We start from the raw sequence: 12031 nt of genomic DNA, 5'->3' as shown, positions 1-12031 counted from the left end.
TGCAGTAGTTACTCAGCAAGTATCTGAGAAACAGCACGAGCATAAAATCTTAAGTACTCCACAGAGTTAGAAACAGGGATTCTCAGCAAAAACACTTCGAAGTATATCATGGAAAATACTCTGCAGCAAGTAACTGGTGTCTACCTTCATACACATATTGCATAAATTATACTCTATTTGTCATTTTTGTTCCCCCCACCTTCTTTCATTGCGAGTTGATAGCAGTAAACATTTTCTGAAGTGCCACAAGGAAGGATAAAGTTCAGTCTCTAGTCTGTCGATTTCTTGGTGTCTTCATGCCACCTCCTCTTCTCATTGAATATTTTCAAGATTCAACCTTCAGTTCTCCGTGTGTCTGGAACAACAGTAATGTGGACGCACACCAAACCCAAATATAGTGAGCCTACTTGGTTGCTTGTTTTTCTGTGTGTGGGTGTGTGTTCTTGGGTTGTTTTAAGTAAGCATCAGAAGCAGAACTGAGCAGATGCATTCAAGAGACAGACTGCTGCCTGTTCACCTCCAAAGCAGGCTACTGGATTACAGGCAGAGTAATGGTGACCTATCGTGGCCTGAGTCTTCATCTGCTTCTGGAATCCGAGGCAGGAGAGCAGACCGTGTCAATCCCCAGAATTTCTGAGGTGACATATCCTTTTTGGTAGCTGTGAACTTCCAGCCCATATGGTTCCCACAGATCCTGCACTGGGCTATAGTCCAGGCATACCTACCAAAAACAAACAAAAGGTTGATGCTAGCATGTAAGGAAAAGACATTTTACAAATACTGGAATACAGCTCACTCATCAGTTAAGAAGGTAATGCTAGTCTCAAGCTGGGTATTCAAAGAAACTTTGGGAATCAAGGAAGAAGAGAGATGAGAAAACACATAAGGATGAGAAAAATTAACTCTAGCTATTATAAGCCATAGGTTTTCTTCAGGGAGCCTTAAAGAGTGCATGTCTTGTGACAGGTATGCCATACACCCTCCAAGTTATTACTCGGTGCAATGACTTGGTGAAAATATATGTGAAGAATATTTTTTGTGAAACTGAAGTTCAAATAGAGTTGGGTATTTCAAGTATTTTTAAGAGTTAAATATTCCAACTTTTGAATGAGCACCTGAAGAATGCTCATCCAGCCACAGGTTAAATTTCAGGTATAAGAGAGGGGTGACATTTTGATGCAAGACCCGTCATTATTAGGCCATCTTTTACATCTTGACAGTTAATTCTGCTCCTGTTTCAGCCAGCCAGACTGATTAAATAAATATAAAAGGTAATCACATTAATACAGCTGTCAGTAAATTAAACTCATGTAACATTTATTCAGTTTCTAGATCTAAAAAAAAGTATTTCAGTAGAATAATTGCATTTATATATTCAGTTTTTAATTTGTATTTTATTTATCCTATGATCAAAGAAAGCTGCGTGGAAACAATACTGATTTTGGTTGTAGCTTACACAAAACTATACACAAAGAAACTCCCAAATAATCGGTTATCTTAAGACTTCCCTATTTGTAAAAGATTAAAGAGAACTTCTGAAAATGTTCTATCTGAATTTTCCAGTTTATTCTGTATTTTGAAGCCTAAATTTACTTTTCTATTTTTCATATGAACGAAATGATGTTTCAAAATGTATGTATTTCCTATTCCACCATCACAGGAATACATCTACAACCAAATTTCTGTCCTTTACTTCTAAAATGTCTTTTAACTGTTATTACCCAGGAAACCAGCTGTGCTCTGTCGATGGTCGTCCGTTGAGATTCAAGTTGCAGGCTTTATATACAGTAAGGGTTTCATGGATGTACCCATGAGGATTCACATATGCTGCCATGGGTCCACATAAGGATAAACTACAACAGACAATTAGTAATTTCGTCAGAGTTCAAGGAAGAAACAAACCCCAGAAGCCGTCAAATGGAAACAGAGGAAAAACTGCCAACCATGCTCAAAACTATTTTCCACAGCAAAAGAACCACTTTAGGCTGTAGGAAGAGAAGCATCTTTAATTATATTATTAAAAATTGAAAGAAAATAGATAGTCATGTAAAATATAATTGGTCAAGTTTTCTTAAAATTGCACGAATTTCAGTGTCCAGTCTTACAAATCCAACACATCCCTCACCGACAAGAAATTATTCCTGCTACCTTCTTCTTAAGTCCTACTTTTTAAGTCCCTACTTCAGAAAAGATAATTCAAAGGGTATGATCATGAGTAAGGATTAAAACATTCTTGTGCTCAGATGAACCTCATCCAGCTGTTTGTTAAAGGGGACAAGTTACTTGGAAGATAGCTGACAGGATGCTATGGAAACTACCTCATTTAAAGCAGTTATTAATCTTTCCCTCAAAAACCTACAGCTCAGTATAAAAAAGTGCATGATAGACTCAAATTATTTTACTTGCTGCTTTTGAATTGCAGCTTCCAATAAAACCAAGCAGCAATCTGTGTTGCTACTTTTAAATCTAACTTTGAAAGTAAGCAAAAACGTACACTTGTTCACACTAGTTTCTCACCATTCTTCTGTTAAAGTACACGTAGCAGGAATCGCGGTTTCTGGAATCCATTATTTGATTATAAGATAAGAAATGGCTTTTAATTACCACATCAGCTTCTTATCACACTGATAAAGGAGAACTGTGGGGAGTCCTGCTTTGTAAATCAAGACTTTTTTTAATGTTCATTATCACAGATGATAGACAGATGTTAGTTACTCAAGATTAGAACAGTGTCAAGACTGCCAGAAGCAGCAATTATTTGGAAATTGTATATAGTCTTATCATCACTGAACATGAAAGATATTGTATAGGTCAAATATACAATGGATACATACTTCCTAGTGGAGTTACTAGGATTAAATCCTGTATCCTTAAAATAAAGAATGGTATCACAATGTTTAATGACATAAATAGGCAATTTCCTTAGATGACAACATCCTGGAAGCCTATCTATCTATACCACCCAATTAGTGCATTTTAATCTGCTGTTGAGGCCTGTTGACACACAGATCTCAGGATGAAGTGCTGAGAAATAAAATTTGGGATCTCATGAACTTTACTCAGAAATAATAGGCCAAAAAAACCCTGTGTAAAAAATTTATATTTGGAAACTCACCACAAAGTGCATAATTCTTCAGTGGCAAGGAGCTGGAGTAAGTGGCATAACACGGCCTCCCTTCCACACTAACTTCTGTTACAATATACATGGTGGTGTTCAGATTTACAAACTTTTTATTTAAGAACACCAAAGTAACCTGTTTTGTTTTATAATTATACTTTTTAAGAAAAGAAACAAGTTTTATAGAGAAAATTCCCTATAAATATTTACTAAAATTTTATTAGAGCTGTGGAGAACAGAGTAGTTGTAAGACACAACCCAGTTCAATCTGTTTTGCTGTGCTAACATTTCTGATCAAGAACCTCCTGAAGATAAAGAGCAATGCACTCACCTGAATATTTCATTCTTGGTAGTTATTTCTGTATCTTGGCATTGCTTACAGCAGAGAGATGTACACTTTAAAAGAAAAACAAAGAGGGTAATTTCATTCATTTGCTTATCAGCACAGCAGCAAATAATGAAAACGTCTTTCCCCTTCCCTCAGAACAGACTTGGTATCAACTCTTTTCTTTATCTGGACAGCAGTCACTTATGTTTACTCTTTCTATCAAAGGATATTTTTTTTCATATGCATTTTACTTATTTATGGTAAACGCTTATCTAAAAGACAAAATAATTTCTATATACTCCCTCTGTCTCTCAAAACATTCACACAAAGAAGAGGATCTGACTACACAAAGGTTATAAATGAGTCAGCCTCCTAAAGGTCTCTAAAAGCTAATTCAGACAAAAAACCTTTGCTCTTCTAAAATACCACGCAGAAAAGGTAGATGAGTACAAATGCAATCATTAAGTCTTTCTAAAATTTTAGAGTACTGTAGATCAATGATTTTAATTTCCTCATGAAAAATATGAGATGTATTGATCTTTCTCTTAAAGATTATAACTGATTCATCTATCTTCCACGATTTCTAGAAAGTAGAACAAAACAATTCATCACTGACATTGCCCAGAAAATAAGCATTTAAATCAGCTCAGTAGAACATTACAATTAATTTTCAGGAGGTACATTACTCCAACCTCTTTTTACTGGTAATGCATATGAAATTACCCCAAAAACGAACCACTGTATTTTGGAACCAGGATCTTCACTTGGGTAAGTCCCTGTGTGAGCGTACATTCTTCTGAAGCCACAAATCACTGCTTGTGCTTCTGAGTCTCCCCAACTCCTACACTCTTCATGTGATACTACACAGGCTTACATCAGTCTTTTCTCTCTCCTTTCCTCTATTCAGATGCTCTGGGCTTGTTGCTGCATTTTAACTTCCTGCAGCTGCTTTTTTGCAGGTTCTGCCCCACACTTTCAACACACTGTCTACTCATCTTGTGGACTGGTAGGGAAGATTGCTATACTATATAGTATGTATCATGACCTTTAACACCTATTACTACTCACTCTTTTTAATCACCATTACTCACAGATTATAATCTAACGCTCATATACGCCTCAGTATCCAATTAGTCAGCTACTTCATCTCTGTTTCCAATACTATCTAATTACTACAACTAGCACTGTCAAGCAGAACTCACAGAAGTATTATACCTGTGATGTACATTCTTTCAAAACTAAGCACAGATACAGTTAACTGTCTTTAATAACAGGAAAAGCTCTTAAAGGTATAATACAATTCACTGATATAAGAGACAAAAGGAAATGGATTAGGTCTCACCGTCAGTTATATCACTGTAAATTACACTCTGGACAATGAAACATGTTAAGTCCAGCCTTCTCAAGTAAACCAAAATATACACTATGTTGTCAGAGCACTCATTCTCATTAAAGAACCCTGGCTTAAAACAAGTGGATTTGGCCAAAGTAAGTGTTGCTAGAAATAGTAAAAAAAAGCGCCCAGAATGCACTTACCATTCTGATGCTAATATAGAACAGTCAAACATGTTTACAGGGTAAAATGTCACATGTTGATGAAGAAAACACCTTTTGGTGTAGGCTAAAAATTAACTTTACCTTATGAAGGTAACCTAAGTCCTCTTGTCTCTCTGGTATTTGTAGAAAATATACAGTGTACTGAACATGAACAGCTCTTAGCAGTACCTGAATACCACAATATTTTCAGTTTCTGACTCAAGAAATATAGATGAAGTTTAATCTGATTACAGAGCCTCATGCAAAAACCTACACTAAAAAACTGGTTTTTGAGACAGCACATTTATCCCCAGCAAGCTTACAACCAGCAAGGTCAGAGTCAATCCGGATGTATATAGCTATTCTTTGCAAGGTGAATGTATTAACAAAATACTAATCTGTCTCTCCTTTCAAAAACTGAATAGTAAATATTCCGCCTACCACTATTAAATATATAAACAAGTTTACAGTTAAAACTTGTTTTTACACCAGTGGCTCTTTTCAGCGTTTTCTCTTTGGAAAGAGAACAACCATCTGAACTGCTGTGGGAGACTGTTGAAAATGCTCTTCCCATAACAGTTGTATTCAACATGAGGCTGACTGATACTCAGCTGCATTATCAGCTATAATACATAATATTATAGTAGGTATTAAGAAGGGAAGACAAGTTTTTGAATACCTTAAAAAAGTATTGCCTAACAAGTTGATAAATGTGTTTTGCAAAAAATCCATTCAGTCCAATACTTAGATTTACATACACTCAGTAGCTCAATACTTCCAAGATTTATCTTTTGTTACAAAATCTGCAAGTTTTCACAGCACAATGCTACTTGATTGCATTGTATTATACTGTTGTGATGTTCATAAGGTTATGAACAATACAGGGTTATGATGTTCATAAGACGGTTATGAGCAACGCTGGACTCGTAGCACCATCTCTTGGCTAAAAAGTGCTGTGAGGTGTTGAAATAGGGTTTCTAACAAAAGTGATATGATTATATGTTTCTTGCTTGCTGCCAAACATGAAGTCTAGTATTGAGAGAGAGCATTTTCTTTCTGAAGCAAACTTTTAAAGGAAAAGGAAGAAATAAAAGAACACCCAAATTCACTACCTAGAACTATTATTTAGAAATTCCATACATTTTTGTTACACATGTTATACATTTTTATATTCCTGGTTTTGTGTGAGAACAATTTAATGACAAGTAAAGAAAAAATACTCACTTTGTTCATAATACCTAATTCACACCGGAGTCGCTGAACAGCACTGCCTATTTTAAGCAACTGTATACGTAATGCATCATCAATTGGCAGGCAAGCAGCAACTCTGTAAGAAAAATCTAGAAATGAGAAAATAGCAGGCCTGTTTTAGAATTTGAGAGAGAAATAAACCAATAAACTCTACTACTTCTACTTGGTTACAGACAGAGTGCTAAAACTTAGGTTTATCTAACAGACTTTTAGAGGTCATCTTGGTACATCCTTTTGCCCTAAGAGTAGATCACGTACACATAAAACCTCTTCTATGACACTTGTCTAATCCAGATCACCAGTTATGGAGATTGAACAATGCTGGTTAGGTAATATATACTAAAGTCAGAACAGACCCCTGGAGAACACTGTCTGATACAGACTTCCACTTTGACAGTGAATTACTGAGTTTTCCAGCCACCACTGGTTTTCTTTATGCTTGCACTTCCTGCATTTGGTTCTTATCTGACTTTATTTGAAGGTTGCCATTCATTAGGCATTTGAGAGCCTACACAGGAGAGAATGAGTCTCTGCTTAGACTTCAACTGAAATTTGCATCTTACTAGATCCTAGAGACCTGCAGAGAGAAAAGACCTGTTCACTGGGGCATAGCCCCAGTGCCAGCATGCAGTCTGAACCCAGCTTTTTTGTGATTAGGTTACTGGTGCTATTTTCTCCCATGTTAGGTAAGAGGTAATAAAAAGTAAGAACATCGAGATTCTACATACTAACACTTCAACTTATGTAATAATCATTTTAAAAAGCTAGTATGCTTTTGGCTTTCCTTATGAAACATACCACATTCCTCCCACCATGGAGCACAATAGAGTTCTACTTCTTTTACTGAACATGTTGTGGCACAGTCGGGGGATGTTCATGTCTTTAAAATCTCTATCATCCTTCTGTCAAAGTCAACTACCAAAATTTATTGGAAAGTGGAAGCGAGGGGTGGACTAACAACAGAAGGTAATTATCTAAGCCTTGTTTTCTTAGGAACTGAAAAAACCGCCCAAACCCCAGATTTGAGTTCATCAGCTCAACAACATCATACCTATTGGGTTTGTTGGAAGAGATTCATCTTTAAGATTTTCATCCCATTCATGTAGCTGCCTCTTGACTCTTTCCATCAAGGTTTCCTTTTGTTAGAAGAAAAGCCTAATTTAAATACATAGATATTTCTGTTTTCTTAGGAAAAAAAAAAAAGGAAGCAAAATGTAGAGTAAGCTATTTTCCCTAGGTGGACATTAGCTTTTAAGACTTACAATAATTACACACTCATTTTGCATCTACATGTTTTAAACCAAGAGCAAAACAGGATGGGAAACAGGCCAGTATGAACCAATGGCCCATGATAGTTATAACTCTCATTTGAGATAAGGACACAACCGTTCAAATTCTAGAACTGTACAACCAAGATGAGGGCTCGCCCCACCTCTACTTCTGCCTCTCTTACATCAAGTCCTCATGTAGTAATATACATATGTATAGATAAAGAAATGTGTTATTTTTAAAGATTAAATCAACTTCAACAGGAAAGACAGACCTAAGACTATCCAGCACCCTGGTGGTTAGAACACGGAGCATGTAGGACAGAGGATCGACTCTGAGACAACATAGCAGGAACCTGAACCTCTGTTATCCACCCTAGACACATGCTCTAGCACAAGGGAACAACACAGAAGAGTAGCCGTTCCTGCTCCTTTCACAGCAAACTGAAAACTGTACATTTCTTTAAAGTGTAACTTATGAGCCAGCACAATGAATGCTTTTACATTATCCAATGATTACATATTAAACCATACAAAACTAACTGTAGATTATTTGGTAACACATAGGGTAAACTTACAGCATCATATAGAGAGTAGAGCCAGGGAGGCCAAGATGTCAAACTCGCACAGCGGAACTTCCTCTAAAACCAAAACCACAAATATTAATTCTTTAACATTAGCAGATGCTAGGGACAGTTCTTGTTCAAACAATAAACCAGGGAAGAGACACCTCATTATTTACAGATACTACACATTACCACAATCAACACCATTACTTCAATGTGAAGCTTCCAAACCACATTTCAGATACATTGAGAGCTAAGTCTTCTGTGCAAGACAGACAATATATTGATTTTCCCAGAAAACCTGTCTCAGCATTAAAAGTATTTCTAATGTCTAGTAATAAGAAATTATGCCTTTCAAAAGAGCAGCTATTTGAAATTTAGACAGTTCAGAAAATTCAAGTACTATTAGATAGTGCATCTGTTCCTTAGTGTCCGTCAACTGTTGCTTCAGCAACCACTGTGTGGGGGTGATTAAACTATTTGGATCAACTCAGTCAAATGCATAAGTAAATAAAATGAAATAAGGAGATTAATAGGCCATATTGGGTATTTTAAGCTGACATATATAAATGCAAAGGATATATGATGGTAATTTTTAAATGGAAAATTAATCGTTAAAAACGTAAGTAAAAATACCACCACACACGTTAGGAGTTCTGGAGGATGCTTTCCCACAGCAGAACAATTACTGACTAAGAAACCTTGGGCAGTCTTGATGTTTCATCTCATACTGCTCTTCACTCTCACCTGCTCTCCATCTTTAATAGAAGTAACATTTTCAGAAACGCTTACTGAACATCGGTGCTTATACCAGCCTACTGAAAACCTCTTGAACAACTTTATCCACAGACACTGAACAAATCTTGTACAGTATCTATTTAACAACATCCAATGAAGAAAAATTCAGACCTAAATGGAGCATTGGGTCAGAAACAAATGTGGAGGAGGGGGGAAAAATACCCCCTGAAGGTCTCATAACTATTTTTTATTGAATGGTATTCTTTAGAAAGGAAAGTGGCCCGTGCTCCTGTACCATACTTCACTGGGAGCATGACTAAAACATCCACTTGAATTGCGTACAAAAACATCTGTACAAGAGCACAGAGCAGATCTAGAGGAACAAAATACAAGTGGCCACCAATATCACTTCTAAAAAGTCTTCAGCTTGTGCTTATCCTGCAGACAAGAAATCCTAGATTATAACTGCATTCCTTAACTACCAAATTTCCAGCAGTGTAAGGTTATTTGCTTAGTACACCAATTCTCTATAGTGACTTCAAAGACTTAAATGTATAGGTTTAGGTTAATAAAAATCTAAAACAATGTATACTACATAACCACACGGCCTTCCAAAAAAAGGATCTCAACTTCTACTGCAAATACTTCCAATTTTAAACTTCATTTTCCCTTTGAGGACAACCATCCTTATTTTACAAATGAGAAAAATCAGGCAATACTTAAATCCACAGCAAACAAATGCTACTTTGAAGAAAGAATTCCAGAACACTGAAACTCAAATTACTGTTTCAATTAGCAAGTGTATTTTCTGTAACAGCTGACACAGGCTCAGCTCTTCTATGGAGCAGAAACTGTTCTTAAAATTCAACTTCCACTTTCTGACGTTTGATTGTATTAGTAAACAGAGGCACAGCCTGACATACTGTAAACAGTCTGCGCTAGATGGGTCTAACACGGTCAAAACTGGTCCGTGGTGGACCATGCCCAATTCCCTGGAGTGGGGGTGCACGGCGGGGACACTCTTCCTGGTGCAGGCGGACCCCCCTGCGTCAGGACGAACCATGCACAGAAAAATGGAAGTGAGCAGGGCCACTCCTCCAGACACACGCTGACGCCCTGTGTTGGGATGAGTTGGCACTTTTTGGGGTATAAAAAGCCCAGGGGTTCAAGAAAGATCGAGAGAAGAAAGGAGGGGGAGACGAGAGAGGAGAGGAGAGAGGAGAGATGAAACTAGATGATCTTAAGGTCCTTTCCAACCCAAACCATTCTAAGATTCTATGAGATGGACGGGGACCGGGACCTGGACCTTTTATGGCCAACTTTACCTCTGCAGGGACGCCCACAAAGTATGTGCCTGCCGCCCCGTTTGCTCTCAATGCACCTCGGAGCTGGCCTCCTGGTCACTGAACAAATGTGCAGGTGGGTAAGATTCTGGCCCTGATCTGTTCTTTGGTAGCCGTTAGGTCTCTGTCTTTCTGGCTTGGGATACCTCTGGGTTTCACATCTGGTTTAGAGTTTGTAATAAACTTTCTAGTAGTTCTGGGGTGTAGATGTGTGGCTTATGTTCCTTCTCCAACCGGAATCCTTTGATCCCTGGAACATAACTGGCGATGAGGACGGGATTCCGGTCCTGGGAAGGCAGCCACACCTGGGTCTGGCGTTAGTGGGGCTGAGTAGCAGGCGAGGTGCACAGCTACGGGAATGTGCCACTGGAGCTTGTGTTGTAGTGGGGGCTGAACAGTGAAATGCACAGCTTCCGAATTACGCCACTGTTGTAACTGTCTCTCTGCTGGAGGTTGCTTAATCATGCTTAGGAAGAAGAGTCCGGCCGTACCTCCTGCCACTCCACCAGTGGAACCACCAGGGTGGGAACTGGAACCCTGGAGTACTTTGGGGCCTTTTAAGCCTGGCCTGTGATACAGCCTCGAACCAATGGATGGATCACCCTCACCAACCTCACCCACCATGATACTCTCTGTTTGTTAATACTTTCCTCTAAGGAGAATGCATACACTATCCCCTACCCCTTTCCCCCCCGCCCCCACGGTGCCACGGAACCTGGGTAAAAGTTGGAAACCGAATAGTCTTTAAAAAAACCCACAAAAGGCAGATAATGGAAGAATTCAGAAGGTGGGGGTACACTACTCACTGCTGGTAGAAAAACCTTTCATTCTGCTAATGCAAATGTGTTTTAAGTTGCTATGGCAGTGACTTCTTACTGAATAAGACAGATGAAACTCTACATGGACAAAGAGATGCAAGGACTAAGCCTGGCCACGCGTCTCCTAACATAGTCAAGGGCAAGACTGGGTTGGCCTCTGTGTTTGCCACCAAGAAGAACCTTTAGCTCCACTGCTGGCTGCAACCTGGTAGGCGTTGAGCGGTGGGGACATATGCCACGCCAGACCTTGACGTGAGGGATGGCATCTTTTGTTATAAGAGGGCCATCCAGGAGGGAAGGGGAGGTCAGGCAGCCTGCGATTGGCACGAGTCTGGAACACTGAAGATTGAAAGGGACCTCTTGAGATGATCTGGTCCAAATCCTCTGCTCAAGCAGGGTCGCCTGAAAGCAGACTGCACAGGACTGTATCCATCAGGGCTTTGACTTTCTCCACAGATGGAGACAATTGGTTTGACTCAGAGATGAACCACAGATGTACCATGCGGTGGCATGTACCCAATGGATCTAATGATAAGAAACTGGTCCACAGTGGCCCCCCGCCCAAGCAGGGTCACCTAAAGCAGACTGTCCAAGACTGTATCCTGGGGGTTTTGATTTGTTCACAGATGGAAACTACTGACTTGACTTGGAGGTGGACCGCACATGGATCACGCGGTGGTATGTGTTAGGTATGGGTCTGACACTGGAATTGGTCCGTGGTGGCTCACTTCCAACACTGTGCTGCTATATGGATTTGTTGGAATGGTTACTGAGGTGATGATGAAGAAGGAAGGGGAGAAGAAAAAAATATTCACAGATGGAGATGATTAGTCTGATTCGGAGATGGTCCACACAGACCACACGGTGCTATGTGTTAGATGGGTCTAACACTGTAAAAACTGGTCCGTGGTGGACCATCCTCAATTCCCTGGAGTGAGGTGCATGGCGGGGAGCTGGCAGGGCCGCTCCTCCTGGTGCAGGTGGACCCTCTGCCTCAGGACGAACCTGCATGGGAAAATGGAAGTGAGCAGGGCCAATCCTCCAGACACGACACGACCCCCTGTG

At 39.3% G+C, this 12031-nt stretch overlaps 1 protein-coding gene across 1 annotated transcript in view; it reads right to left on the bottom strand.

The window, feature by feature from the left end:
• Positions 1–537: 537 nt before the first annotated feature.
• Positions 538–12031, bottom strand: part of CRBN (cereblon) — a gene marked incomplete at its 5' end in the record, with an annotated part of 19907 nt that continues 8413 nt past the window's right edge. The window contains 6 exons of the mRNA XM_010015168.1: positions 538–721; positions 1722–1853; positions 3450–3514; positions 6207–6322; positions 7285–7369; positions 8080–8142. Of these exons, the coding sequence (XP_010013470.1) occupies positions 538–721; positions 1722–1853; positions 3450–3514; positions 6207–6322; positions 7285–7369; positions 8080–8142 (645 nt within the window). The remainder of the gene's footprint in view (positions 722–1721; positions 1854–3449; positions 3515–6206; positions 6323–7284; positions 7370–8079; positions 8143–12031) is intronic.

The sequence above is a fragment of the Nestor notabilis genome, unplaced genomic scaffold (assembly GCF_000696875.1).
Source record: "Nestor notabilis isolate BGI_N333 unplaced genomic scaffold, ASM69687v1 scaffold12805, whole genome shotgun sequence".
In the NCBI taxonomy this organism is placed as follows: Eukaryota; Metazoa; Chordata; class Aves; order Psittaciformes; family Psittacidae; genus Nestor; species Nestor notabilis.
This window is presented reverse-complemented; position numbering and strand designations above follow the sequence as displayed.